The sequence below is a fragment of the Saimiri boliviensis genome, chromosome 10, assembly GCF_048565385.1.
Source record: "Saimiri boliviensis isolate mSaiBol1 chromosome 10, mSaiBol1.pri, whole genome shotgun sequence".
Taxonomy (NCBI): domain Eukaryota; kingdom Metazoa; phylum Chordata; class Mammalia; order Primates; family Cebidae; genus Saimiri; species Saimiri boliviensis.
This window is the reverse complement of record NC_133458.1, coordinates 23,211,717-23,234,918: the sequence shown is the minus strand read 5'-3', so window position 1 is coordinate 23,234,918 and position 23,202 is coordinate 23,211,717. Positions and strand designations below refer to the sequence as shown.

The window sequence follows — 23,202 nt, the reverse complement described above, 5'->3', positions numbered from 1 at the left end:
TCTTCGTGGATCAGTTGAGACAAAGAGCATCTTCTACAATTACCAGATCTATACTCCCTCAGTGTCCTAAGATAGAAAAGCAAAGTGAAGAAAGACAGAGAATGTTTTCGCTGGAGAAAGTGACCAATGAGGCAACATATTTGAAAAAGTTATTCTGGAAGGATAAGCCCTTGGCAAGCAAAGATCATGCTTAGGGTGTGGGATTGGGTGGAAATCCCAGTAGAAATACAGTTGTTTGAACATGTTAGTGGAAGGAAAGGAAACTTTTAATGTGTATTGAAGCTTCCTTATGATGTATATCCTGTCTCTTGCCAATCATTGCCACCCTTTTCCTTTTTTATTTCCCAAATCCTTCTATATAATACAGATCATAGATAGAAAATTTCCACTCTCTAAATTTACCTGTTCTATGTGTTTTATCTTCTTTAAAGTGTCAGCTAACTACTTTGTTATATACTCATCCACTTTTGGGAGGGATTCTGGGCATTATTGCTCTATGTTTTAATTGGAATATTCTTGATGTTAAGGCCCAAATATTGACCCGTCGGTTCACACCTCCACTGCAGACATTACAACCTATGAAGTTTACTGGAAAGGGAAATTTTTGTACTTTATTTGTTCTTATGAATGTACATGTACATGTTTTCCTTTTTCCTGATGTAGAAATTGTTTTTGTTTAAATAACTAATTATTCCTTTGATTAGACACTCAAGAATATATAGCACTTTATCGTTAGTATATTTTAGTAAACGTATTCACTTTACCATGTATATAACATCATTACTGTATGTATATTTATAACATCATTACTGTAGCTCCTTGGACTGATGTGATAGCTTTCTGCTGTAAAAGCTTATTTTGCTATGGAAAATTATCATGGATACTATGTGAAATTATTATTTTTCTAGTTGATATTATTCTTTTCTTAGAAGCACAGATAAACAAGACTTTGAAGATGTAATTCTGTCCTGGAAAAATAGCTTCTTTTAACACCTTTAGTTTTGTGATAGCACTTCCTAATGAACTAAATTTTTTCTTAATTTTCCACTGTAAATTATCTGTCATATTAAAAATATTTAAAATTCGATAGCAGATTGTTGTATTTTAAGCTCTTTTTGTGATTACATATTTCCATATAATGACTTTTATAAAGATTTTACAGGTATTTACATCATACATATATGTGCATTTAATCATTGTTAGTATGAATTATTCTTGTGTTAGTTTTACTTTTTTAAAGAAAACCCTCACTGTATTGTTTTTTGTTTGTTTGTATGTGTGTGGTTTTTTAGACTGAGTCTATACATTTAATCATTGTAGGTATGTATGAATTATTCTTGTTACTTTTTCCTTTAAAAAAAAAACCCTCACTGTATGGTGTGTGTGTGTGTGTGTGTGTGTGTGTGTGTGTGTGTGTGTGTTTTAGATGGAGTCTTTTTTTTTTTTGAGATGAAGTCTCACTCTGTTGCCCAGGCTAAAGTGCAGTGGCACAATCTCGGCTCACTGCAACCTCTGCCTCCCGGTCTAAGCAATTCTCCTGCTTCAGCCTCCCGAGTAGCTGTGAATACAGGTGCCCACCACCACGCCTGGCAAGTTTTCTGTATTTTTAGTAGAGACGGGGTTTCACCATGTTAGCCAGGATGGTCTCGATCTGCTGACCTTGTGATCCAACTGCTTAGGCCTCCTAAAGTGCTGGGATTACAGTCGTGAGTCACCATACATAGATGGAATCTTACTCTGTTGCCAGTGGAGTCTGGAGCACGGTGGTGGGATCTCAGCTCACTGCAACCTCTGCCTCTCGGATTCATGTGATTCTCCTGCCTCATCCGCCCCAGTAGCTGGGATTACAGGTGCATGCTACCACACTTGGCTAATTTTTATATTTTTAGTAGAGACGGGGTTTCACCAATGTTGGTCGGACTGGTCTTGAATTCTTGACCTCATGTGATCTGCCTGCCTCGGCCTCCCGAAGTGCTATGATTACAAAGCTCCATTTGAGTGGGGGGAAAAAAATAAGTGATTTTGAAGTCATATGTGCATCTGAGGACTTTTACTTTAAAATTAAAGCCTGTTTCCAAGTCATCCATTTCTAAATGGTTTCAAAGAGAGATCAACTCTAGTGTTGATACATTTTTTTGCAAGGTTTTATTTAAATGTCAAAAGCTCATATTGAAAAGTAATCAGTCATATTTTTGGACAGGAGAATGACTAAATTGCTTTGCTATATAAGAAATCTTACAAATGTAGAAACACGTGTCATTAAAATAGAGACTGTGTTTTTCAAAATATTTACAATCTGACCCCCAGATGGTAAGTTCATCACTAGTTAGTGACCTAGCTACATGCCTGTGACACCAGATCATCAACTTCTTTTATTTTTTCCTTTCCTTTATGCAGTCAATGGCCCTGTTTAGTCTGTGTGATGATATAATGTTAAATATACATATAAATCTTTTATTCTGAGGTACATGGCCTCTACTGCTTTTGTTATTTAGGTTGGATTTTATGCTTATTCTTTTAAAATGTTTTATACAAATATTATTTTAATTTGTTTGACTTCAAATAAGTATATAAAAGATCTAAGCCATTTAGAATTAATTTGAAATGTAGTTCCAGTTTTTCCAGATACTTCATTTGTATTTTCCTGCATTTGTAATGATATTAATCCATAAAAGAACTTTAAAAATCTGCCTTGGATCATTAAATTCATTTATGCTTCATTGCAGGTATTTAAATAAATTTAACTAGCCTATATACTGAAGAACTTCCTTCTTTTTGTGGACTGTAGTTTATATATATTTAAAGTGCTGCCTCAAGGTTGGCTTTAATTTAGATAGTTTGAATAAAATCACATTAAGAAAATTTGTTACATGGCATTATAACATTAGTAATTATGGCTTTTTTCTTAAATTGGGAAATAAGCTCTTTTGTCTGTTGATATATTAAGACATTAGATAATATATTAAGAACTGTATGAAACTCTTTATTATAGGAGTTCAAGTCATTAAAGTGGTAGTATTACAATGTAGTTTAATAGTAATCTAAACACATTATCTTTACCCAGAATGTTTTGTTGCTGAGAAATCATTAAGACATTACGTTATTGGAATTATAGCTGCATTGTGTCATCAGATTGAAACTGACTTGTTCACACCGTAGTACAGACAGCTTATGTCCTAGAAAACTGGAAAAAGGAACCCATACACAAAAATTATATTTTTGAATAAACTTTTATGTACTATATAAGATCTTCTTTATAGAAATTATTTCAGTGAATATAGCTTTTATTTCTTTATATTTTATTTTATTTACGTAGTTCCAGTTCATCTGTTCTTTTTCTTGTGCTCTGTGCTTAGAGTGACATCAACAGGACAATGTTGTTTTTTTTTCCAAAAGAAATTTAGCACAGGATGCACCTCCTCTCTCTCTCTCTCTCTCTCTCTGTCTCTCTCTCTCTCTATCTTTCTCTCTCTTTCTCACTCTCTCTCTATGTTTCTGCCTCAGCCATGCTGAATTCTTTACTGTGATGCAGTTATATTAAGGATACATCTATGTTCTTACACCAGCCAATTTTTCTGTCTGATATAGTTTCCCTCCAGATGTCTGAATACTGTTCTTCTTCATGCCTTTTCATATTTGTTTAGATGTCACCACCTTAGAGAGGACTTCTTCTGACCACCATGCCATCTCTCATGCTGTCCCCTCATCCAGCTTCCTCTTCTTCATCACTCTTGTCCATTACATGACATTATTTAATGTGTTATTTGTCTACCTCCAATATTGGAATGTAATCCCCACAGGTCAAGAACTTTTTATTTACTGCTAGATCCCCAGCATCCAGAGCACCAGCTGGCACATAGCAGATAATCAATAAATATGGGTCAAGTGCCTTTTTTTTTTTTTAATCACAGAGATTTAACAGAGAATATTTCTGTATACAGTTGTCTCATTTTATCACTCTGTGGTTAAACATAGTTTCTTTAATGTTCCTTTCTAGATTGTTCTGTTACCTGGAATTCTTTGGCTATAGTCCTTGCACATTTGTTGCATCTGTTGAATCTCCCTCTCTTAAGACAGGGGCTGGGTGGAACTTTAGACTTCCTTACCATGATTAAATACTTTCACTTGTCTGCAACAACTTTTACCTTGTTTTTTTTGGTTTGGGATTGCCACACAATTTGGGGGAGTTCAACTTGAGATTCCAAACCAAAGTAGAGTCTGATTTCCCACAGGTGTTTCTATTGTCTGGTTAGGTGAGAATCTGTGCCGAGGCAAAGTCCCTAGGTCTGTGGACTGACATTTCTAGATACCCCTTTTCCAACTTGTCACCTTATCTAACAGTCCAGGTCTTTTTTTTTTTTCTTTTGTTGTTGTTTTAAGACAGGATTTCACTCTGTCTCCCAGGCTGGAGTGCAGTGATAGAATCATGACTCACTGTAGCCTCTACCTCCTGGGCTCAAGTGATCCTCCCACCTTAGCCTCCCAAGTAGCTAGGATTACAGGCATACACCACCACACCAGGCTAATTTTTGTATTTTTTGTAGAGATGGGGTTTCACCATATTGGCCAGGCTGGTCTCAAACTCCTGGGTTCAAGCGTTTCTCCAGCCTCGGCCTCCCAAAGTGCTGAGATTACAGGTGTGAGCCATTGTACCTGGCCAAGTCCAGGTTTTGTATGCCAAGCATGCAAGGACTGTGGCTTCCCCTCTCAGACCACATGTTCAAACCTCTGCCCCTGATGCCCTCTGACCTCTTAGCATCAATTCCCATTCGTCTGAATTTCAGTCTTCGCTACACTTGTACCATGGAGAACATTTTCTTTCTTGGTTTCTGTCTTATTATGTGTTAAAAACAAAACAAATTTCTGTTATACATTAGTATTTTCTTTCATCTCTGGGTGGGGGTAGCTTTCCACTTCTGCTCAGTCCATCACATTGACTGAAGATACATGTGAATATCATTTATTTTAGCATTTTAAAAGCAATACTGAAAGTGTTGATGCTCCCATATGGCCAAATCTCTTTACTCCTAGGCCCTCTGTGAATGAGCAGTAATAAAAATGTATATGTAAATTTTTACATAAGTAAGAATAAAAATTTATTCTTATATTCTAGATCTCTGAACATTCTAACATCTTAAAGAAAAATATTAGATATTATTTATGAATAAATTCTGTTAAACAGTGGCCCCATCATCCATTCCATTATCTTTCAAAGCCTGTTAGCATTGCGTAGTTTATTTTCCTTTTAGCCTTTTGGAATTTCATCAAATGAAAATTCATAATAAGAGTAACTTTTCATTTAAGTATCTAGAAGCCACTGTTTTTGAAATGTTTTACTTCTTTTGATTATATTTAAAATAAACCTGAATTGACTGAGTATTGGGTATATTCAGAGGATATGTCTATTAGGTGTTATAGGCTGACTTTATTATTATGAGTCATTTTATTCTAAGATATATTTTTATTTTATTTTCAGGTTGAAATGCACAAACTTTAAGCATCCAATTGTTATGTTTGGGGAAATAAAAATATAAAACATTTCTATCACTTCAGAAATTTCCCTTATGTTATACCTTTTATTTTAAACTTTATTTTGTTTTTTCTACCAGATGTTAAGACATCCCACCTGAAATCTGAAGTGCATCCTACAAAGTATATTTCTTCGAATATGGCTGATTTCCTGCATTCTACAGACAGAAACTACCTTGTTAAATTATGGGCGAAACTTTCAGCCAAAAAAACACCAGCGGTAAGGGAGGGATAGAAGGGGTGAAGCAGCAACTGAGCTTTATACGACATCAGACAAAGAAGAGATTGAATATTTTGAGATTAATAAGTTTTCTCCACATGATTCTCTCACTAGTGTCTGCTGAAGACAGGACTTTGCCTCTTTGTATACATCCCTAAGGATAGACGCTGGTTCTAAAAGTAGAATATTCAATATCAGATTTTGTGAGTACCTTTCTCCTGGACTTCCAGTGAAAATTCTGACATTCAAATCTTCTATTTAGTAAGAACAGAAAAGCACTACAAGAAAAGTAATGCAGTGACAGATGTATTTCAAGGGAAAACTTGCTTTGTTCCTGGGATATAATTTTGAGTATTCTTGGGCTTAGCCTGAAAAGTGAGTCCACTCAAAGAGTCCATGTTTTACAACTTAGCACTACTTAAACCAGTTGCATCACTTAATCCCAACTTAGGTCTTTGAAAGCTTTGAGAAAGCAGCATGCACAGGAGTGTTGAATGCAAAATTGGCACTGCATTCAGATTAGGCTGTACTGTTTTCCATCTGTTATCATTTTTACATGATGATCTGGGAATATAAAGAGACTTAGTTGCAATTGCAATTTGCCGCAGAAGCAACAGAACTTTTTGTTTCGGTTATTAATTCCTTGTTTGTGTTTCCTTGAGGATAGCCTGTTCTTTTTTTTTCTTTTTTCTTTCTTTTTGCCATGCAGTTTCGCTCTTTTTGCCCAGGCTGGAGTACAAAGGTATGATCTTGGCTCACCATAACCTCCACCTTCCGGGTTCAAGTGATTCTCCTGCCTCAGCCTCCCAAATAGCTAAGATTACAGGCATGCGCCACCATACCCAGTTAATTTTGTATTTTAGCAGACAGGGGGTTTCTCCATTTTGGTCAGGCTAGTCTTGAACTCCCAATTTCAGGTGATCCACCTGCTTTGGCCTTCCAAAGTGCTGGGATTACAGGTGTGAGCTACCATGCCTGGCCAAGGCTAGCCTGTTTGAAACAAATAGTTACATCAAGTCAGAACCATAGGCAGTGGTCAAAAGAATCAGACTGATTACTGATTACTGCAGGCAAAAAGTCTCAGGCTGTGCTGTATACAGATATAGTAGGAAAAGATAGAGTTTCATGAACTTTTACATGCTGGATCGCTCTTTGCCTGCGGTGCCCCTCCCTGAAAAACTGAGCAGCCCCCATAATCCACAGCATCTGGTACCCAGTGTGGAACATGTATTGTGTCCAGTGTCAACACTGGAATTTACCAAGCCATGATGGTAGTAATTTTACAGAGCCCTGAGGTTCTGGTGCCTTTGCCTCTCAGTGCTAGCAGTTTAGGTGGAAATACGAATGTAACAAGGTAGTTTCATAGAAAAGCAAACCAAACTGCCACAGAACTAACAGATTCACTCTTAAGAAACTACGGCAAATGTAATACTGAATTGCTCTTGTCATATATATGGGTGAATTCACCTAAGATGATGCTTCGTGCCTCATTTTTCTTTTAAAGATTATGAATTCAGTGCTCTTGGGATCTGCAAGTATTTATCACATTTTAGGAGATCTCACAGGTTGTTAACCTTTTGCCCAGCTGGTATAATGCTGCAAAACAAGCAACATACCTTTTCAAGATCATCACGGCAGAAGATTCAGTGAGATATGATGATGTATGTTAGAGAACATACATTGCCTTCATGCAGCATTTGTAATTTAAAAAGAACTTTTGCATAGGTTATCTCACGTACCCCTCACTGCAGCTCTAAGGAGAAGATGTTGTTTTTCTCATCTTACCTGCCTAAGGTAAATTGCCATGTCTTTTTAGAACTGTTCAGTGTATGGAAGGAAGTAATTGCAGCCATCTCTGTCAAAAACCTTTATCTTAAATTGTCCAAAAGAAAAAAGGCATTTTTTTGGTGCTTTTTGGTGTTTTAACTGTATATTTAATGTGTTAGTATTTTCTTTTGGAAACTACTAAGGGGGCTTTGACAGTGATGGACAAAGTAGAAATTCCCATCGCGCGCGTGTGTGTGTGTGTTTCTAGTTCTGTTTCTCTGAAGCACCATTCCCACTTACATCAAAGATTGCATTCTTTCTCTCCTGCTTAAACCCACTTCAAAACTCAGTGTGCACGCGAGACCTTTTCCATACCACCTCTGTAACCTAATATTGTCTTCTTCCCTTGGCCATAGCGTGCAATGACATGTGTGTGAGCTGTGATTACAAAATAATGAGGCTGGTGTTATGTGTGTCTTAAGGAAACTAGTCTTATTTCTTGGTAGTCACATAGGGCACATGTCATAACTAGTTGGGTAAGTACATGTTTATGTGTGTATTTGGTCTATGTTAGTTTCTATTTCCATTTAATTATTGACTTCTTGACCCAAGAGGAAAAATGCACTAACTTTGAATCATGTGTTAGCCTTGCCACCTACTGGGTGATCTTACAAAAGCCACCTGCTATGAGATGTCATTTCCTCTTCTGGAAAGTATACACAGAGAAATAATAATACCTGCCTTACAGTGTCATTGTATCAAATGCATAGGAAACTTCTTTGTCAATGATTGACTGTAGAACAAATGTTGTTGCTATTACGGCGGTGGTAGGCAGGGAGTGAGGAACGGCTCAGGCCCTCAGCTGTACTTCCTTATGTTCAAGAACAGCAGCTCTCCTTTGGGGATCATCAGCATCCCCGTATCACCAAGAACTTTCAGTTATCTGAAAAGTGATTTATTGGACTTCTACTTCCACTAAAGGCAGACCTGGTAGTTTGGATTAACCTTCCTGCTGAAAACAACTAGAAAACCTGGATTTAAAATTGTCTACTTGAAGGCATCAGATAATTAACAGAAAAGAGAAAGTTTATCTGGCCAGGAATTAGGGGAGGATGACCCTGAGAGGTGAACCTGGTAGCAGAGGCCACTTACTCCTGTGGCCCTTTGCCAGTTGAGGTAGACATGGCTGAAGGCTGAACTGACACTTTTGAGAGTCCTGTGGAACTAAGACAATACCATCAAAGTGTGAGGTCTATCAAGGTGGTAAACTTAGTGTTTCATGCTTTCTTTAGGTTAGTAACTGAAGGGCTAAAAACCTTGGAGTAAAGGTGAACAAAAAGTACTCAGGGCTTCATAGAAGCCACATTTAAAGTACTCTCATCCCTGAAATTATATTCAGAAAATCCCAGGTGTCCCATGGCAGAAAAAAAAATATATAAATAATGTTGTAAATACAATGTCTAATGCATAATGAAAAATAACTAGGCACATAAGGACACGGGAAAACATGAACTAAAAATAACAGAATCCCCAGATGATAGAAACAGGACTACAGAGCCTCCAGATTTGGGCAATATTGAATACACATTTTGAAACCTCGAAGTGTTGATGTTATTAAGCCAAGACTTTAATGTGACTGCATTTATAATGTCTGAGATATAAGACAAAATTATAAATTTCAGCAAAAGTGGAGACAATAAAAAATAACTAAGTGGAAATAATAAAAACCTGGGGGAAAAACAGTAACTGATATTGAGACCCCATTAGACACAGCTAAAGAGAGAACTGATAGACTGAAAAGTTGATTAAAAAAATAAATCTTAGAAACATAACAAGATGGGAAATAGAGTAGAAGTGTGAGTAAAAGACATAAAGCAAACATGAGAAGTTCCAACATGTGTTATTGAATCCTAAAAGGAGAGAAGAAATGGAACAGAAACAGATTCAGAAATAATGGTTGAAACTTTATGGTCCTGATAAAAGTCATCAAGCCATAGATTAATGATAAAAGTCATCAAGCCATAGATTAAAGAAATCTTAAAAACCCAACTTAGACATATATTTGTTTTAAAATCATATTGTCCTAAAATTAAAAACAAAGGAAAACATCTAAAGAGCAGTCATGAGGGATAAGATTATTTTTTAAAAAGTAATAACAATTAGGTTGACAGCTGACTTCCAAAAGAAATCATGAAAGCAAGAAGACAGAGAATATCTTTAAAGTGATCAATTATTACCAACCTGGAATTTTGTACCCAGTGAAGACATCCTTCAAAAATCAAGGTGAATTAAAGATATTTCTAGACAAAGAAACATAATTTGTCACAGGAAGCCTACATGAAAGGAAACACTGAGAATTTTCTCTTGGCAGAATGAAAATGATTTTAGATAGAGAATGTCATAGAGAAAAAAATGAAGAACAAGACAAAGGGAAATACATGAGCAAAACTAAAGAGATGCTGACTACATAAAAAACAGCAATGGCTTTAACAGTACATAGAATTAAAATGTATACAATTAAAGTATGGGAAATGAAAGGACAAAATATAAATGTATTTAATACCACCGAACTATACACCTAAAAATGGTGAAGATGGCAAATTATATGTGTATATTTTACCTCAATAAAATTTTTTAATTAAAATATAAAAATTAAAAATTAAACTTACAACAATAATTATAATTAGTCAAGAAGGGTAAAAATGGAGATAAAATGTTCTAGAATCCTTGCATTTGAAGTCTAGAAAGAGGGTAAATGCGATAATATCATATTATCAGATTTTGATGAGTCAAGAATAGATATTTTAATCCTTAGGATGATACCAAAAGAAGATTAAGAAATGTATCATTTCTAATCTAATTGGGGTAAGGAGCAGAATAGCAAATAAGTAATTCAACACTGTATCAGAGATCTTAGCCACTATAATAAAGCATAAACAGGAAATAAATGGTATAAAGTTTGAAAATAGTTAATAAATGCATTTTATAAGATTATTAGAAACAAAATATATAAAAATAAATTTCTATCTAATAGCAACAATTTTAAATATATTTAATTTTTAAAAAACATATTTTCAGGCCAAGTGTGGTGGCTCAAGTTTGTAATCCCAGCACTTTGGGAGGCTGAGGTGAGAGGATCACTTGATGTCAGGAGTTTGAGACCGGCCTGGCTAACATGGTGAAATCCCATCTCTACTAAAAATACAAAAATTAGCTGGGTGTGGTGGCACACATCTGTAGTCCCAGCCACATGGGAAGCTGAGGCACAAGAATCACTTGAATCTGGGAGACTGGAGTTTGCAGTGCGTTGAGATGGCATCACTGCACTCCAGCCTGGGTGACAGAGGGAAATTCCATCTCTCTCTCTCTCTCTCTATATATATATATATATTTTCATATATTTTTAAATATATTTTTATATACATAAATATATATATTCAGTAGCATCCAAAAAGTAAAATATTTAAAAACAAATTAATAAAAGATATGTAATGCCTCTACTCAGAAAAATATAAAACACATTTTCTAGAAAAATTAAAGACTTAAAAAGTGGAGAGGTAGACCATGTTTATGAATTACATGACTCCATGTTATACAAATGTCTGCTTTCTCCAAATAGGTCTATACATTCAATTCAATCCAGTAAAAAACATTCTCACATTTTTTGTGGAAATTAATAATCGGATTTTAATATGTATATGAAAATGCTGGTATCACCACTAAAAGAGACAAATAAACTAAATAACAGCCCAGAAATAGATCCATGCACATATGCAAAGTTGATTTGTGAAAAAAGTGGCACTGCTGGACAGCAGGAAAATGATGCCTTTTGGATAGCATTAATTAGATATAAATAGGAAGAGAATTAGATTTAACCCTGATCTCACACCATATACAAAAATTAAATCAAGGTAGATTATATCTATATAAATGTGAAAAGCAAAATAATAATAGTTCTAAAAAATGGAAGATAATGTTTTTATGATCTTGAGGTAAGGATTTCTTAAATGTAACACAAAAAGCATTTATTATGAAGGAAAAATCTGAAACATTGCAGTACGTTAAAACTAACATCTCCTGTTAATCAAAATACATCATTAAGAGGAAAAAAAGGCAGAAGACAGAGAGTGAGGAGGTATTTGCCATAACTATAACCAACAAAGTGTATCCAAAATACGTAAAGAACTCCTACAAATTATTAAGAAAAAAACAGGTAATCCATAGGAAAATCCCTTCACAATATAATATCCAGATAGCCCATATTCTTATGAAGAGATAACTAGCCTTATTACTAATCAGGGAAATGCAAAATATAATCACAATGAGATATCACTATTTATAAACTCAAAGTACCAAAATTATAAAGACTGTCAATATGTGGGGCAATGTAAATTCCTGTAAGACAACTGATGGAAGATTAAATTGGTATACTTTGGCAAATAGTTGGTCATTACTTACTAAAGTTGATCCTCAATCATGATATTCTTGTGTATATAACCAATAGAAATGAGTGGCTATGTGCACCAAAAGATAATGTGCACAAATGTTTATAGTAGCATTGTTCATAATGGTCCTAAACTAGAAATACTCATGTTCATCAGCAATAGAATGGCTTTGTAAATTTTTGAATAATCATATAATAAAATATGTACAGTAATGTAAACCAACAAACTTAACTTCTTGGTTGTATTTTACAAATATACTGTTGAACCAAAGAATTCAACAAGAATTCTTCAAGAGTCTTTTTCTGACTCAAAAGAATACATGCTATACATGCTGTCTGATTCCACTAATATACAATTAAAAACAGGCAATATTAAACCACAGTATTTAGGGATGCACATTTAGGTGATAAAACTATAAAGAAGTGGTTACCATGAAAGTCAGGAGAGTGCTTATCTCCAGAGGGGGAAGGTGAAAAGGGTCTTGAGGGACGTGGAGACACTGGCAATTGTTTGTGAGGTTGAGGAGGCCACCTGGTGAACTGGAATGATATTTGATCTGTTCATTAGCTGGACAAGCCTCAGTGAGTTACATATCCCACTCTGGGATTGGATAGGATTTCCTGGGGGCTGCAGTTTGAAAAATTAAGAGCCATCTATAAGGCGAGAATCCAAGGGTGATGCTGAAGCCCAAACCAGCCAGAGTCCACTTGATCCATCTGAAGGATTTGAAGAGAGTGAGGATCCATGGCGGTAGCCCGGATTAGGGGGAGACCCAGCTTACTACCTCACTGGACATAAATCTCAGAAAAGTGAAATGTTGAGTAAAGGGAAGCGTGGCCCTGCAAGGAAGTAGTGTCTGTGGTCTGTGACAGTTTACTGGCAGATGAGTTCATTATGTCATGCTAGTTGATCAAGCTTGGAAAGAGCCTTTGCTCTCACAGCCATCATCTCCATTCCCATATTCAGAAGGATCTTTCTTCTTTTTTTCCTTCCTCACTTCCTTTCTTCTTTTCTGCCTTTTTTCTTTCCTTCCTTTCTTTATCCCCTTTTCCTTCCTTCCTTCCTTCCTTCCTCTCTTCTTTCCTTATCTTCCTTTCCCTTCCTTCATTTCATTTTTTCTCCCTTCCTTTCTCTCTTCCTCCTGCTTCCTTCCTTTCCTCCTTTCCCATCCCTTCTTGTCGTCTTTTGCCTTCCCATTTCCTCACTCATTTATCTACCTACCCTGTAGTTGTTGAATTCCTATCATGTATGTAGGATGTTTATTTGCTTTTTCAATTTGATCAGGCATTTCCTGATCAGACCCTGCTGTAGACACCAAAACAATATGAGCCTGGTCCCTGTCCTTAGAATTAATAATCTGGTAGTGAGATCCTCTGGTCTGCTTGTACTGGTAGGATAAGGTCAGTGTATCTCTAGCCCTCTTTCTACTACCTTCTTTCTTTGAGTAGAAATGGACTAATGGAATGTGGAAATCCTCAGCATTACTGACTTCCAATATACTGACAGCTATTTTTTTATTTTTTATTCCTAAGGTCACTGGAGGTTTCCTCTAGAACCCAAATGATTTGTCTTTTTAGGAAGAAATGCCCAAGAATATTATTTTTTATGCTTCAAGTCTGAACAAAATCTGCTAATAGCACATTTCTTGATTGCTCCCCTAATCATTTATAAAGTTCTTTCTATAAATGTGATCATAATTTAATATGAATTTAGATAATGTAATAAAATATCTAATTTACTCATTTTCTCATTCCTTGCGTATACAATTTTTTGTTGTTTTATTTCTTCTCTCTTCCTATCTTAAATGGTATTTACTTTTCTGAATGACTCCCAAATCACATTAATTTGAACATCTCAAAGAGAATCTCAGAGGACTGTAAATATAATTTTCATCAGCCTTACTTCTTAAACACTTAAACATTTTTCTTTGCAGGTTTGAGTAAAAAACAGTGCACAGCTCTTTTCTTACTATTGCAAAAAATATGTAACCAATCTTATCAATGAGAGGTTTTTATTCATGCAACACGTGTAGGCTGCAGAAATCTAAGTTCTTTTGTGTTAGTTGTCAGATATTGTTATACTTCAGTCTCCCTCTTTGATAGTAACCCAATCCTCTTTTGCGTAGTTGGCTCCCTGGAAACATACATGAAGGCTATGCTGACTTAGTTAAGGTTTCTTGCTTTGGATTTGCTATTGTGACTAGGTTTTTGCCTTCTAGAAGCTTGACTTTCTTTATTTCCATCAGATCTGTTTCTTCAACCAGCTCCTCCAACACCTTTACCCCTGAAGCAGGCCAAGTCACTGAGAGCCAATCCTCCAGAAATAAAAATGGCTGATTGACCAATTCATTGACAGACAATTTAGCAACATATGTATACAGCAGACAAGGCCCGTACAATCCTGTAAGTACCAACTGTACGAAAGGCAATGAGAAAGTGGACCCGTGGTGACACTTACATCCACCAAGCACCATTTCCTTTCAATACTCTTAGCATCCAGGTCAGCTCAGGGAGGAGAGGCTGCTTGTCCAAGTATCACACAGCTTAAGATGTCTATTTTGATTTCAGAAAAAAATGCTGTCTTCTACTCAGGTGCACCTTTCAGTATTAATACATCAATGTGAATCTTGAGAGAATTTGATTCCAGTATCTTTGGCCTCTGTTCTTTGTGTCTAATTTGAACTCAGGATCCTCATGGCGCTAAACAAAACCTGTCCAACCCACAGCCTGCAGGCCACATGTGGCAAGGACAGCTTTGAACGCAGCCCAACACAAATTCATAAACTTTCTTACAATAGTATAAGATTTTTTTGCAGTGTATTTTTTTCTTTTCTTTATTTTTTTTTTTTTTTTTAGCTCATCAGGTTTCATTAGTATTAGTGTAGTTTGATGTGTGGCCCAAGACAATTCTTCTTCTTCCAGTGTGGCCCAGGGAAGCCAAAAGATTGGCCCCTCATGCTCTAAACTCTTTCATTTTCAATATTTCTTTTGTCATCAAAAGGCTTCAGTTAGGTTCACAGGGGCACAGATCAGCCTCTCAAAGCTGTTCTCCAGCTCTTCATTGGCCAGCTCCCAGTGTCCTTTTTTCTAAGCATTATATGACCCTCAAATACCACAATCTACCGCAGTTTCCCAATCTCTTGGCAATCTCACACACTGGTCTTCCTGAGATGAGATACTCTGCTTTGTTCATAGATGGTTTCCCAACAGTGGGGTTGTCTGACCCCCTGCATGGCTTCAATACATTTTGTTGAACCTATGAATGAGGTAAGTGAATGGACAAAGGAATGATTTGTGATGTACTAAAACCCTTCCTCCAAACTTTTCCTTTGATTCCTTTCTTCATTGCAGTTTCCAACTGGAAACTACTGGGGAGGTACTGTTTTCTTTCAGTGACTGGAAGATTTTAACACTAAGAGGATTTGTAGGCAGACATTTAAAATAAGCTAGCAGAAGAAATTTCTTACACCTATTGTTGTTATATTAGCTGTTGTTCAATACCTAGTTTAATTAATATGTTGGGAATTGAAAACTGACGATTTTGTCATTCTATCACTTCGTTTTCTTTTATTAGCTGGAATACTACTATAAAGAGATGCTTCTTTCATCTCTCATCAGTTCATATAGGATCAGCAGGATAAATACTTTTTTTCAAAATAACTAATTGGCTTCCTTTTATTCTCTGAAGGTGACCAATTAATTTTAAATTATCACTTACGGTCATTATGATCTTCATTTAAGCATATTTGAAGGACACCACCTACTGCATTTTTTATCCTTATTGAAATTCATATTATCTTACCTTTGGCTAGTGGGAGCCTTTTCAAGCTGGTACCTGTGTCCTTTAACATGACCTGCAGAGTCTTTCATAGCTGTCCTTCTGTTATGATAAGATAATACATGCTTTCTTGTACTTTCTGTATCTCAGACTTGGAATCAGTCTTTTCTTCAAGAAATCTTGGTTTAAGTGAGAAATGATAGTGCAAGAACACATTGCTGTTACCAGGGATGCTCATTACTATTGGGGTGGTTGTCATTTCTAGGTCTTTTCTGTGGATAGATAAAATATTTCATGAATTCAGTTAATATTTCCAATTCAAATTCAGGACTTTCAGGATTTTTACTTTAGTTTTTTTTTCTATTATGTATTTCTCTTTCTTCCACACTGAGAACCCTGCTTCTGAAAGAGACAGGAGATGATACACTCTCCCATTAAATTACTCCTTTGATTTATCCCGCCTTATACATAGAACAGTCTCAAGATAACAATACTAACATCATCAGCACCCATTATGACAGCTGAAAAATAGTTAAAACGTTTTTTACAAATGTTCTCCCCCGTTATTTGTGGATTCATAGCTACACTAACAAAGCATAGTCACCGCATACTCTCCCTTTCTTTCAACTGCTCTAGTTTTTTGTTGTCTAAACTTATTCTTCACTAGATACGAAAAGGATTATGGGAACAATATTTCCTGAGTTCTTGTATGGGGGTAATAGTGTGTGATAATTAATAAGATATTAAATAGGTAAGAGGCACAGAGATCTCCTATACTTTATACTGGGGTTGTAATTTTTATCATTATCCTGTTTCCTTGTTCTGTTTATTTTGTCAAGGGTGCCAGTTGTTTGTATGTTGGGCATTCTTTCTCTGCCTTAAATATTCATCATTTTCTCTTGAATCCTTTCTTACTGCTCTTCATTTCTTTTTTATTTAATTTTGTTTTTACTCTGCTTCCATTCTAGTTTTCTTAAACCATTGTTTGTTGTGTTTCATATTTCTTCTAGTTTAGTTTTTGTTTCTGAGGTGTTTTTCTTTATTTCTAATTCTTTCCTGAGTTCTGCCACCTCGTTCGTGAGTTTTTAAAATTATAAGTTATCTGTTCCTTAACGTTTTGTGTCATTTTCTTTATGTCTTTTAGTTTATTCTGAAGTAGTAGATTACAGATTTTTTTTTTCTGGTTTTATATGAAAGCTTTTATTGTCTGTTAGGGTGTTACTCTGCTCCTTTTTCTCTCCCAATAACTTTGTGTAGGATTCCACTACATACTTTCTGATGCTCATTTTTATGTGAAATTAGTTTTCTCAGACTTTTAGAAGGGACCACAATTCCTTCAGATAGCATAAAACACATTGATTTCCTGGCTCTGTTCTCCTCTGTCCTCATTCTTTTGGTCTAGACCTTCTCTTTCTTTTGTTTCTATTGACTCCCTTCTAATACATTTTTATTCTACCCCAATCACCTCCTCTGGGTGTGAGGCCTATCTTAGCAAGGAGCCCCAGGGGGTCAGTTTCAAGAATTCACAGTCGACCCAGCTCCTTTAGAAGTTCCTGTGACTTCTTATACTCACCCATTACCGGAGTGGTAATAACCCTTCTTCTGTTTTAGCTTGTGGTTCCCAAATTGCCCTGCTTTGCTTTTCAGTGAATATGTTTCAGCTGTCTTGGCATTCCCTTTCCAGGTCTTTCAGTTACTATGACGCTTCCTTCAGCTTCCACCTGCATAGAACTAACACCATGCAGGTGTTGTGGCTTTGACTTCCTCCTGTGTAGATGCTGATACCATGCAGGTGTTGTGGTTATAAAAGCCCCACCTGTATTTTTGGGTTTGAGGCGGTACCTTGCCACCTGGTTTTGTTGCAAATTTTTTTGACCTGTTTTTGATTTTGCTATTTAGTTGCTTTGTTTATTTTTATGTGGAGAGTCTAGAAGATCCAAAAAGTCTGCTGCCACTACCACTGTCATCTTCTCAGTTATAATAAAATGTAAATTAAGCATCAATGGGGGAAAAGTAAGGGTGGCATAAAGTGAAATTACAGTAGTAAATGGTGTACTAGTATAAAATGATTCCCAGCAAAATAATAACAAATTCACAGGAGAGTGAATAATAACAAATACAAAAAATAAATTCACTGCAGACCTGGTTAATAAATAGTAATTTTATAGCAATGTCAAGCCATTTAGATATATTTATGGGATTATTTAAACCTATAGTTTTGAAATGGTGAAGTTTAAATAGGGCTTGTTCCTTTCTTGTCTCATTACATCCTCCCCTGATTTCCCCAGCACAATTTCCTCCTCATCCTGTTCACATAGAAACACGGAGTTCAGGGAAAGAGTAAAATGACTTTGGTAATCAAATACCCACCTGAGAGTCTGTGTTCAATGAGTCCACATTAGCTCTCATGCATCATGGTTTCCAAGGCACAATTTCAAAAGCTTGACCTTTTTCAAGCTGGGAACAAATTCTAATCCAGATTATAAAACATAGCAAACATTACTCACTCTTTATATTATCCCCCCAAATTTATACTGTTGTACATTAAAGCGGTTTATTGAGGTCCTGCTTTGTGCTAAGGTATGTGTGCTGTGTGCAGGGATACAGCCGTGACAAAAGGGATTCTGATCTCTCTGGAATGTAACTTATTTCCAGAGATGTTCAGTGTGCCAGTCTTGGCATCACTACGGGTAAGTTACTGTGATGCAAAAATGTTTTTACAATCACATCAACTTAATTCTTAAAAATGGATTTAAAAAAACTCCCCCTAAAGACATGGGAACACTTGAAACTATGCTAGCCCCCAAGGCTAAGACAGGTGATTCATCTGGAGCTGTGGCTTCACCATCTTTAACTATCCTCTATTCTTTCCTTTGCATGCTTGTTTGTTGTTATTTCCTATGAAATTTTAAGTAAATGCCAATTTATAGTGGAGCCTGGTAATGACATAATCAAAACAGCAAGGCGTATTTCAGATTAAGTTACTGGAAGCAAAGATTAATGGTATTTTAAGTGTACTTGCTGTTTAAATAAATGCCATTATAAAGCCCCTTTGGAATTAAGTCTTGTATGTAAAACAAATAATTACTTGTTAATATATCTTTTCTGTAAATTAAGAACTTTGTATATTAGGTTTGTTTAAGGGAGGAGATCCAGTACCTGGACAGTTGCTAAACAGATCACATCCATCAGGCGATCTGTGTATCCATGCATCCTCTGTTATTTATAAAACAGCCTGAGCTATCTGGGTTTTCTTTCCTCTCTTTTTTTGCCACCAGACCATAAAGCTTTTGAATGCAGAAACTGTCCTTTATGTATCTGTGTTCCCATCAAATGCCTACTAAATAGTGATAGTGTTATTAGTGAAATAATGAGAGAAAGACCCCCTCCCCATCAATTTTTCCTGTTTCAGGGTCATAATTAAACTTTGGTGGGTATGTTCATTCAATCAGTTAGCTGCTGTATTGCTGAGAGCTGGGAAAACTAAAAAGAACATAATAGTCTGAACCTTTGAGAAGTTTATAATCTCATTAGAAAGAAAAAATGCATACATAAAATATTAATAAAAATTGCCATATTATTATTTAGATGTCAAATGGAGTTGGTATATTACAGACTTTATTAAAATATTTTGGTTTTATTTATGAAGTTTGTACTTTTCTTTTTCCTGAATGAACATTAATTGTTTTTTATGCCTGTCTTTCTTCCCCCTTTTTCTTTCACATATTTGTCAATCTCTAGTAAAAAAAAAAGAATTATTTCAGCTGCTTTAATCATCTGACATTTTTAACATCATTATAATTTTCTGATGATATTTCTTGCCTAGGAAAGATCTTCCATACACAGACAGCATGAGGCAGCCCGGCAAGCTCTAATAGGAAAGATACGCCCTGGTCACGCACTCCTATTTCAAAGGTAGCAATTTATCATGTGTATTTATACCTGAGCAACTTTAGATTGGTGTTCAAATATACCAAATGAATCCTAAATCATGAACATAAACAGAGACCTCTGTCCTAAAATGGACCCAGTGATTCAGCAGTAAACCCAGTTCTAGAATTTGTTTCCTTTTCATTTATATACATTTTTAAAAGGCACAGTATGCTCATAGCTACTAGAAACCGATGATTTTTTGAAGATTGCAAAGAATACTTCTGATGGTGTTTGAATAGCAGTACTAGGTTTCACCAAGGCTGTTCATGACTGAAGGTTAATTATATCCTGTGATACGTGACCCTGTAATTGTCATGACTCACAGAACAATAGTCATTAATTATTTGTAGGATCAACGGTTTAATGTCTGTTTTCCATATTAGACCATAAATTCCATGGGGGTGGGAAGAATTGTGTCTTTATTATAAATCCATGAATTCTTAATCTTTAGTATCAAATGTTTCACTTAGTGCCTGCCACATAGTAGGGCTTCATAGATGTTAGTAGCTATAAAAATTTTTGTGTGACCTTTTAGAATATTTGAGTAACGAAATGAAGAAGTCCCTGTTTTCAGAAAGTTACTAAGATCACTGACAAAATCTTAATTAGAGCATTCTACGAAACTTTTTAGTAAAGTTAAGAGTGCAGTGATTCAAGAAAGCAAGAATTTAAAAAAACATTTAAAAATTTCATTTTGGTTCTTTTATTGTTTTTAAGTTATCTATTGAGAATCTTTAATCAATATAAATTAAATTACATTTTTCTTCACTTGTTTCCTGCCATATCAAAACAGAGTGATTAATTTTCTTCACGTTAGTAGGCTATCTTTGGATAGTCTGATTCAAAAGACAGGCTGTGTGAGATGTGCAAATTTGTATGGCAGGGGGGTTGGGAGGATGGTGGCCAGGAGTGGGACACTGTCCCCCAGAGCAGCTGAGCTGGGGCCTAGGTGACCGCTGCCTAGCAGAATGCCAGACCTGTTCAAACACCCTGGGCAGAGAAACTATGCAATTTTAAATATGAGTTCCAAATGGGTCATCACAAAGGCAGAAAGATGCTTTGAATTTGCCTGCATTTATATGCAATTGGACTGCTTTGCACATAGCAACTCTAGCAAGTCTGAGGCGAAGAGCAGCAGGGTTTATTCACGAAAAATGGCTAATGATTCTTTTTCTTTCAAGTCACTCTGAGAGAACAGACTTGGATATAGCACATATGAATAGATGAAAAAGGATACTTTATGCTAGAGTTTAGTTGAAAGTATAATGGTAGAATTTTTAGAAATATTTTACTTGGACACCATTTCAAGGCATTAGATTATAAATAAAGTCGGAAAACACCTATTTTTAACTTCTATAGCAGTTGCTATGTTGCTAGCCCTTGCATAACAAATGGACTAGGATTTATAACAGGGTACATATGAATGTCAAAGAAGATAATTTGCCTGTATTAGTACTTTAATGGCTAGGAATATTCACAGCAATGCATATTTACTTAACCTTCAAATTAGAATGTAATGATGCCAATGACTTAAGACAAGCTCTGATGTGAATGTTTCTGAGTGGATACATTACATTATTTCACATAGATCTCATTGGCATTGGGGTTTATCTGGGATATTTAGTTATACCTGTGTGTGCACTTGGTATCATTATAAAATCCTGTGGTTTCTTTTTTAAATTTCCAATTCTAGGGGTCCAGTACCAGTACCTCTCACCAGAGGTCTACACTATTATACAACTTTAGAAGAACTACAGAAAAGTTTTGATCTTTGTGAAGACTACTTTAAACCTCCATTTGGACCATATCCTGAAAAGAGGTGAGTTGAGGTATTTTGTTGGATGAAATTGGCTATTTTCTGCTGGTTAGTTAAAATCGTGGTACTTATCTGTAAGCTTCAGAGAAATCCTACAACTGGGAAGCAGGGCCCCAACTCCCACTGTAGAATTCAAAGGGAGTAGACCCTGCCCCTCTAAGGAGGGCCAAGGCATATAACCTAGGTTTATACCACTGGAAGCTTTTACGTGGGACTTTGAATCTTGAGGGAGTGATACAAAGACACAGGGGCAGTTAGTGTTATTCAAATCACCAGTAGCAGAAGAACCAAGATTCCAGAAGAGCACAGACATCCATTGTGGTAAGGCAAGTAATGTTCTACCAATCTCGTCCTGTACTGTGATTCGGCTGTGTTCTTGTCTCCTAGCTTACCTTTGTTCCTGCCTAGTTTTAAAGCGTGGTTCTCTAGTTTCCATCAATTTTATAAAGTACCCCATAGCCTTCCAAGAATTCCCTTTTAAATATTCACATTAACCAAAGAGTGTCTGTATTTGCAACCAAAAATGCTGATTAGTATGACACTATATTTCAAAATGTTGACCAACTGAAGTCCAATATAGAAAAGGTCATTTCAGGGCCTCAGTGTTTAATATGTCATAGTGTTGTTCAAAAGCTGAAAATGTTTAGGATGAGGGCCCCATATGGACTACAACAGAGCCTCCATCACTGCTTGCAGCGCTGTGCTTTTGCCAACATCCTACTATATGTTGTTTCTCTGTCAGTTGCTCCTGCCACTGCAATTGACCATCTCTCTGTAAAAGAAATTTACACGAAGATTTGGCTAGTTGGGTCAATTGCCATCTGCTATGGGGTGCCCCTCTTGGGTAGAGATCTCTAGCCAGGACCCTCATTGGTTGCTGGCTGGTCTGTAGATTGGCTGTCGCTATGTCAGGCACCTATTCTTTAGCCAGTCTTCTCTGTGGTTAGACCAGTGACAGTGAACCAAGTGGAAAATCCTTCAGAAGGGGTCTGTGGGTATGACAGTCTCTCTGGAGCATCCAAACGCATGGCAATGTAATTGACATACAATGCGACTAAAAGAAAGCTCACCAAAATGTTAATAGTGGCTATTTCTCTATAATTACCAGTTATTTTTCTTCTTTATTCTTTTTTTTCTGTAACACCTAAATTATTTGCACATGATATATATTTTATTTCTTTGTCTTAAAAACTCTTAAAAATCCGTAAGAATTTAATAAAATATTCAGTAAATGAGAAAGTAAAAAGATTAATACCAAAATATTTATTATCTTCTAGTGATAAGATTATGGCCAATTTTTGGGGTTTTTTTTGTTCATTCCCCATATTTTCAACAATGACCATTTTTATAATTTTTTAAGTAGGAGTATAACTTTGCAAAGTTATTTTAGAAGCCCGTCACAGCAAAGGGATATTTTATGAGGGTGATATAATGAGAATGAAAACTTTTAAAATGAGCAATGCTTTTCTTTATTTCTGAGTTTTATTGTTCTGACACTTGGGGTTTCCTCCCATAAATTTATGATGAAAAATAACTGTCCCCTCTAAATGGTCTCCTCTCAGTCTGCACATTTCACTAGAGATTAGAGACCCTAGCATTATAATTAGTTTAATTAGTTTTCTGTAACCATATTGAAACTGTGATCTCTGAGGATTTGTTTGAGCTCTGAATTATTAGAACAGTGAGGTAGGCAGATGGGAATACAGCAGAAAAGA

The 23,202-nt window shown here is 35.9% G+C and overlaps 1 protein-coding gene across 3 annotated transcripts in view; it reads left to right on the top strand.

Annotated features, from left to right (window-relative positions):
* The window catches only part of LRGUK (leucine rich repeats and guanylate kinase domain containing), a 131,070-nt gene that overhangs the window by 87,003 nt on the left and 20,865 nt on the right, over window positions 1–23,202 (top strand). For 2 of the 3 annotated variants that reach the window (XM_003920982.4, XM_074379045.1), the window contains exons 16-18: window positions 5,610–5,749; window positions 19,565–19,653; window positions 21,365–21,490. In XM_003920982.4, coding sequence (XP_003921031.3) covers window positions 5,610–5,749; window positions 19,565–19,653; window positions 21,365–21,490 — 355 coding nt within the window. Of the gene's footprint in view, window positions 1–5,609; window positions 5,750–14,206; window positions 14,364–19,564; window positions 19,654–21,364; window positions 21,491–23,202 lie in introns of those variants that run through there. The other variant, XR_012512030.1, reaches the window with a different exon arrangement.